Source organism: Neomonachus schauinslandi, chromosome 3 (genome assembly GCF_002201575.2).
Source record: "Neomonachus schauinslandi chromosome 3, ASM220157v2, whole genome shotgun sequence".
Taxonomy (NCBI): Eukaryota; Metazoa; Chordata; class Mammalia; order Carnivora; family Phocidae; genus Neomonachus; species Neomonachus schauinslandi.
The window spans coordinates 136,942,689-136,950,548 of NC_058405.1; the positions used below are offsets into that span (position 1 = coordinate 136,942,689).

Here is a 7,860-nt window from a genome sequence, read left to right on the forward strand (position 1 = left end):
TTTACAATTAGGTTTATATGACACTTTATATTAGACTAAGAACTGGCTGTAAAGAAAACTAACTTACCCTCCATCGAGAAAATAATCCACCCATCTTTTATGTGTAGAAACTGGGCACAATGATAAATATCATCAATTGTCCAAAGGAATTCACAGCTAGAAATAAAGCAAGTATTTAAAAATTTTAAGTTAAACACACACTATACCCACTATAAAATTTAGATGTTGCAATACTGCCCAAAAATACTATAAAATATTAATTTCTTTGAACTCCACTTATGTGGAAGTTTAGTTCAGATAGTCTTGGGATAGAATCTACCCTTCAAGAAATCCCTTTTTCCACACCAGGACATATTTAAAAGTGAAAATAAAGCTGAAAAGGCTTTTAAATGGAAAGGCATTTTAGCAGCGTATATTCATACCACTTTGCAACTTGCTGTTCTTTAAAGTGGGTCCCCTAATGTTGTAAGAAAAGTTTTACTATACTACTTTCATTCTACATGCTTAGATACATTTCTATCATTCAGCTGTCTCCCAACTAAACTAGTTATTTGGAATTAGGGGTGTTTTACAATGTTTAGAATAGTATCATTTTACAAGTAATAACAGAAAGCCAATGGATTTTGAGTAAGAAAATAACGGTTACAAGACTATTAGTAAGCTTGAGCAAATCATTTAATGCTTCTGAGCTTTAATTTCCTTTTCTGTAAATTAGACTTAATATACCAGCACTTTTCACAGGACAGCCTTCATTATTACCATTTTACAGATAAGAAAATTAAGTGAAAAGACATTCAGTGATTTGCCCAATAGCTCAGAAGAAACAGGATTCAAAGCTACTATCTTCAGGGACTCCTGGGTGGCTCAGTGGGTTGAGCATCCCACTCTTCATTTCGGCTCAGGTCATGATCTCGGGGTTTTGAGATGCAACTCCGAGTTGGGCTCTGCACTGGTTGTGGAGCCTGCTTGGAATTCTCACTCTTCCTCTCCCTCTGCCTCTCTAATTAAAAAAAAAAGCAAACAAAAAAAACACACAAAGCTACCCTATCTTCAGACTTCTGCTCTGTTCACTACTGTTCCAATGCCCAAATAAACATTTCTCTCTGAAACTGTATCTAAGTCCCTCAAGCCAGCAGACCTTCATGTCAGCTAGCTGTGTTTCTTCTTTTAGTCGTTTTTCTATGACTCTCAAATGTATTACAATATTACCATGTGGATGAAAATGTATCAGCCATCTTAGATTCTAAATCAATTTACCAGTCCATAATTATGTAAGTTTTTATTCTTTTAACAAGAAATAGTATAGGTATACTTTCAAATTTACATATTTTTACCAGGTATAGTTACATACTGTCAGTGTATAAAACTACTTCATTCCACACACAAAAAAGTTAGGCCATAATTCTCACTTTTTAAAACCATTAATGTAATAAAAAATGACACCAGTACCAAGTAAACACATTCACTCTGCAACACTATTTATAGATTGGATTAGCATAAGGCATACCGATCTTGGACTTTCTTGATTAGAGAAATAACAAAGATTCTAAGTATAAAATACTTTCACTTACAAACTGATTTCTAGGACCAGAAATATCTATAAACTGTCCTAAAAAATTCTGGTGTTTATAAATGAATGTTATAAGTCACATTTAAGTTTCAACCTAAGTACTATTAATCCTTCAATATTAACTCAGTATTCAAATTTCTAAAATGCAGTTGTAGGAAGTCCAGGAACTTTAATGAATAGAAGTATAAATTTCTTAGTTAAAACATTAAATAGATTTTAAAACCTTCTTAAGATGCTAAAAATACTCACCAAGAAAGGTGACTGGTTGTGGGCAGGGATTTATATAAACCATTTAACTTGGTACTTTCAAAGTATATAGTAATTCCCTACTATTTGGAAACTAATTGTATGGTATCTAGCACAGTGTTTTGTACACAACTGACCTACACATTTTGGTGTGTAACAGTTATATGCCTCCGAGTTAAGTTTGTAGCCATCAGAAATCAGAATTTTTAATATTTAAAGGTAATAACAGGGGTGCCTGGCTCGCTCAGTCGATAGAGCATGGGACTCTTGATCTTGGGGTCATGGGCTCAAGCCCCATGTTGGGGGTAGAGTTCACTAAAAAAATAAATAATTTTTTAAAATAACATTTAAAAAAAAGTAATGACAACAATAAAGATACCAGTTAAATATTTGATAAACACTTTATCTCTAGTTGGCCCTAAAACAAATGCTTTACATGAATTTTATTTAGATACTACTATCATCCCATTTTATTATGTCGGAAACTGAGGCTAGGGAAGTGACGTAATTTGCTCCCAAAAATATTAAGTAGCATAGCCAGACACAGCATTTTAGTTGTGACTTTTTATGAAGCAAATAGTTATTCCCAATAACACAAAATCAAAAATAAAATCTGCTTTATATAAATCAGATTGGAATATTTATATATTAAATATATGAAAGCACCACTGACATTCTCAAATAGCTGGTAAACAGAGCTACTGAAGTGGAAAGTAAGTTATAAACACAAGAGACAGTGTTGGTACAGTGTATCATGTGGCCCAATTCCTTCATTTGATTAAATCTGAATGCTTAAATCTGCATGGAAGAGTAGCTAAATGATTTGCCAAATCATTTTGGCAGCTAGCACCAGCAAGGGGCAGAATTGGTACTGAAAGTCTGCAAGTACTGCCTTTACTTGTTTACTGCACATCATTTTTTAAGTGTAATATGAAATGTATGCATAATATTGCAATTAATACCAACCTTGACATCAATTATTTGCTTGGAGAATTGTTTTGATGTTAATGAATCAAACTATGGCTTAGCCTTTAAGACCCCTGAAGCAGAGTATGATGCTTTAAAATCTGTCCTCTAAAACAACATTAGGGTAAATAGTCATTAAATGCCTATTCATGCTTTCAGGATCATAAAGAACAAGTTAACCCTCATTGTTCCAGCAATTTTCCTAAAATTCCGAATTCCAGTATTTGTTAAAGAAGCTAATTTGCTATAATACTCATGTAATGGTAGTACCTTCCAACAGATATGAAAGCATAACAAAATTAAATAAATCAACTCTTTCTATATAGCTTTAATTTCATACCTCTTCTATTTTCAAACACTTTTTCCCTCCTTGCCACACAAACATCTTAACTCCAATTCCTGTGGCCCATTACTTACTACGAAACCTTGGGAAAATAAGTTTCTTAACCTCTCAGTTACTCAATATCTTCATCAGGAAAAGGATAGTTAAGGACCCTCTTAAGTGTCGAAAGGCTTAAGTGACATAATGCATTCGAAAGTATTTATAGCAGTGCCCGACACATAACTAATTTCTCAATACAAACTGTTTTTATTGCTGTGGTCACTGGCGTTTCCTAGTCCATCTCTTCCAACACATGCAAAATATATGGGAAGCAAATAACTAGCATTTCTTTCTGACGCATAAATCAATGTTTGTCCTTGAGTGAACAGATTGCTCAATCTCAAGTGGCTTATCCCCAAGAACTCTTCCATGAATGTGTAGTCTCTTTCCACTCTGATCACAATGGCACCTGACATGACCTTAAGAGCTGGATGCATCTAATGTGTTTTTCAATAAACAACAATGCCCACCATATTATTTCAATGTTTCCTATTAACTGATATTCACTCAGGGTGGGTGTCAGAATTTAAAATCTTGGGCCATGTCGTTCTTAAATTTTCAGCTCACTTCAAGTTCGTATTAAAATAATGGAGGGGAACCTGGATGGCACAGTCGGTTGAGCGTCTGACTCTTGGTTTGGCTGGGGTCGTGATCTCAGGGTCATGAGATCGAGCCCTGTGTGGGGCTCAGCGCGGAGTCTGCTTAAGATTCTCTCTCCCTCTGCTCCTCACCCCGCCCCCTGCTGTCTCTCTAAAATAAATAAATCTTCAAGAAAAGTAAAATAATGGAGTAAAAAAGGTCTGGATCAAAATATGGCTCAGCTGCATACTAACAATGTGGTCTTGGGTAAATTAAACTCTCTAACCTCAGTTTCCACATCTATGTAGTGGTGAAAATACCTACACTTCACAGAACTGTTGTAAGAATTAAATGAAATTATATATCACTTGGCACAGTGTCCAACAAGTAGTGAGTGCAGAATAAATTATAGCCATTATTATCACTATTATCAGGAAGCACATGTAGTACAGACAATACTCCTCACACAGACACCTTTCTAACTTCTTATAAAGTACTTATTTTCATAATTTTAAAATTGGAAAAATAAATTACAGTTTGTATTTTAACTGAAATTGTATTGCCCTCATTTGCTCTAGTATTAAAAAATAAAACAAAATACTCTGCAGACTCTCCCATTAAAATAATCTTGCAGGCCTTTAACAGCCAAGAAAGTTAACTTTTATGTTTATCAAGTTCCAAACCTAAGTGCAAATTATTCAGTCACCATCAACAGGGCCTCTCTATTGTACTATTCAATTTAAGATTAAAAGTGATTTGTTCTAGAACTCTTTCAAACATCCTAACTGAAGAGGAAATCCTGAAATATCCCAAACCACCACATTTATTGCTCAAAAATAAAATTACCAAAAAGAAGTACACCTCTAAAAGCACTTATATGCTGATTAATTCTGGTCTTCATGATAAGTTGATGTCCATTCTGAACTAAACACTACCAAGAAATGACTATTTAAGTAGAAAGATCTCTATATTAAATCATACCTGGTTGATAGCCATATAGCTTCTTAGATTCTCTGTCAAGTTAATAATATATAAACACTGTAAATTTATTAACAGTGGTAGGTTGTTCTTAATAGGTGACAGAGAAACTTAGAATTCTAATTTTAAATGCACCACTCATGTTTTTAAAAACATGTTCAAAATCAACTTCCTCCTAAAATGGAACTATGGGGGCTGCTGAGAACAAGAGATTATCATTCCCTGCCAGTCTGAACACATGCCTGAAGCCAAGCTTACTCACATGCACACACACTGCTACTGAACAGAGTCAGTTATGTTAATGATGACACCCAGGCCAAAGAGATAGGAGAAAACAATTGACATAAACCAGACGCCAACTGGGAAAAGCAGAACATGGAAAACTCAGTGAGTCACCGGTTTTATTACTATGAGGGCACCATCAGCAAAACTGAGTTTACTAATACCAACTCTCTCAATCCCCATACACAATATTAAAGAATTAAACTATTCTTAAAAGATTTTATTTTTAAGTAATCTCTACACCCAATGCGGCCCGAACTCACAACCCCCAGATCAAGAGTCCCACGCTCCACCAACCGAGCCAGCCATCAATTAAAACTACTGAGGTAGTTTAGATTTGCTCTTCTCCTAAGGACTTGCCTATGACACCTACGCAACCTCGCCCTTCCCTCCACCCCTTACACCGCCCACCTTCCCTCAAATAAGAACAACGGTTGTAGACAGGCTTCTCTGAGCAGCACGTAATCCACGCCCACATGCCTGGGCCGAGCAGCATGACACTGACAGTTTTCGATCTCTCCCGATCTGTCCAATTCGTGGCGCCTCCGCAAACTCAGACAAAAAGAGATGGACAAAACACTCGAAGCGACAGCTTAGCGTTGAACCTTCTGACCCTTCGTCTCGACATAGGTGGGCCGAAGAGCCGATGCTCAACTCAACCCAGGCACCCCCCGGACTCTCCGAGAACAAGGCTGGGAAAACACCTCTCCTTTACTGGGGGCGGTGGGGAGGGGTGTTGCCAAAAGGGTTCTCTATTACTCCAGAGTCACCCCTGGCACTTTGCTGGGAAATCAAGGGGAGCCGGAGGCGACGTTGGTTAGCGCTCTCAGGCCACTCGGAGTGGGGCGGAGGCGCCGGGGAGAGGCAAGCAGGGAAACCGGGAGCGTAATTCCCAGAGAAAAGCTCAGCGCGCTTCCCCTCTGCCGAGCCCACCCCGCCCCCCCCGCAACTGCCCTCATTTTGAGTGTTTTACCTGCAAGAAGCGGGCAGAGCCCGGCGCTTGCGTCCCCGTCTGCCAGCTTCGGCGGCCACCGCGCAAGCGGTCTCCGGAGCAAGCAGCAGCCGCCACTGACAGAGGGATGGGCCCGGCCAACTCCTTCCCATCAAACCCCGCGCTCCCGCCGCCAGCCAATCGGCGCCACGGCCGGCGCGCGCCGCTCCGCAGTCACGTGACTGTGACCGGGGCTGGCAGTTGGGGCGGGCCTGTCGGGCGGTTGGCTGGAGGACGCTTGGCCATCTGGCTTCCGCGGCTAAGTGGGGTGCTCATCGTCGCGTCTCAGGGGTGTACTGCCATTTATTAGGAGTCTTACCACTACTGTTACTTCTTTTCCTCTGCCTCCTCTTTTTGTTTTCAAGCCTCTTCTGCCAGCTCTTACTGGAGAAAGAAAACCCCGAAATTGATCCTGGTGGTCCTAGACCGCCGAGAGAGACGAGTGGGGTTGAGGGTGGAGATGGGTGCGTTTGGCAAGGACTCCGCCTTAGAGAGTCCCAGGATCAGCTGTCATTCAGCCGGCAGCCGAGCAAGTTAATACTACTACAGAGCTTAGAAGAGACCAGTTCCCAAACAAGCCAGTGGAGAAAATTAAGCTTAGGCTCCAGGAGTGCTTGCTTTAATCACTCGTGGACGTCAAAAAGGGTCATTTGATGACAGGACACTTACCTCACTCGTGTGTGGTAAGCTTCAAATGCCAGATGTTGATTTCAAACCCGTGGATAACATAAGCCAAGTTTTCTATCTTAAAACTCTGAACTCAAGAATACTCCCTTCACAGGTCCCGATACGTGGGCCCACGAGTAAACCACCCAGGCTGCATTCACCTCAGATTTGAAACATTGGCTACAGAGCGTTCAAATTCCTAGTCAATTGGAAATGACAAGTCTAAATAACAAAAGATACTTGAACCACACAAACAGTGGAGAAGTGTGGAAAAGCAAGCAAAAGCTTTGGTCATGTTTTACCTCTGTGACATGTTTTAACCCTTTGTGCAAACATTTTTCATGGGGTTTTTCTATTTTGTTTAGTTACATTCACATTTTAAAATAGTGTTTCCGTAATTTTTAGAGTGTCATTGTTTTAATGTGCTACATAAAACTTTGACAAAGCAAACAGGTACAGTAAAGTAAGAAACTGAACATAGGATCTAGTTGGTAAGAAAAATATATTATACTGGAAGCTACCAGATAATTCACTGTGGAGTTGCTTGTCCTCACTGTTAAAATCTCTAGTTACAGCTTTGTAAGCTTGAAAGGATGAACAGAAGAGGACCAAACTTTACTTCTTGTGTACTCTGGGTCAGGTACTTTTCCAATCTAGAAGAAAATAGGAAAAGAAACATTTCATCTATTTTGATATGGAAATTTAACCATTTCATTTTTCATCTTTTGCTGTTTCAAAGTATATTTTTTAAAAGGCCTGCGTAGTTAATGCAAATATATCTCCTCACCTCAGAATATCTTTTCCTAAGAGAACAGGGAAGAAATGTTTTCCACTTGCTAATGATTTGTTCTCTAGTTTTAATTGAGCCATCAAGGTCTGTTGTAAAGGGGGAAAAAACAGGAGGGGGGAGACAAAGAAGAACTAGCCAGGGGCCAGACATCCCAAAAACCTAATCCTGAGACAAAATTCCATAGGTAATTGCTCCAGAAGAAGAGACTCTCTTTTTTTAAAAAAAAAGATTTTAGAGGTGCCTGGGTGGCTCAGTCTGTTAAGCATCTGCCTTCGGCTCAGGTCATGATCCCAGGGTCCTGGGATGGAGCCCCACATCAGGCTCCCTGCTTAGCGGAGAGTCTGCTTGTCCATCTCCCTCTGCCCCTCACCCCCGCTCATGCACTCTCTCTCAAATAAATGAAATCTATT

The 7,860-nt window shown here is 39.4% G+C and overlaps 1 protein-coding gene across 3 annotated transcripts in view; it reads right to left on the reverse strand.

The window, feature by feature from the left end:
- LNPK (lunapark, ER junction formation factor) overlaps positions 1-6,107 on the reverse strand; it is a 78,530-nt gene extending 72,423 nt beyond the window's left edge. Inside the window, exons 1-2 of one of the 3 annotated variants that reach the window (XM_044913336.1) lie at positions 5,977-6,107; positions 68-156 (exon numbers count right to left, since the gene is read on the reverse strand). In XM_044913336.1, coding sequence (XP_044769271.1) covers positions 68-156; positions 5,977-6,107 — 220 coding nt within the window. Of the gene's footprint in view, positions 1-59; positions 157-5,976 lie in introns of those variants that run through there. The other 2 variants (XM_021703366.1, XM_021703365.2) reach the window with 2 other exon arrangements.
- Between the last annotated feature and the right edge of the window lie 1,753 nt (positions 6,108-7,860).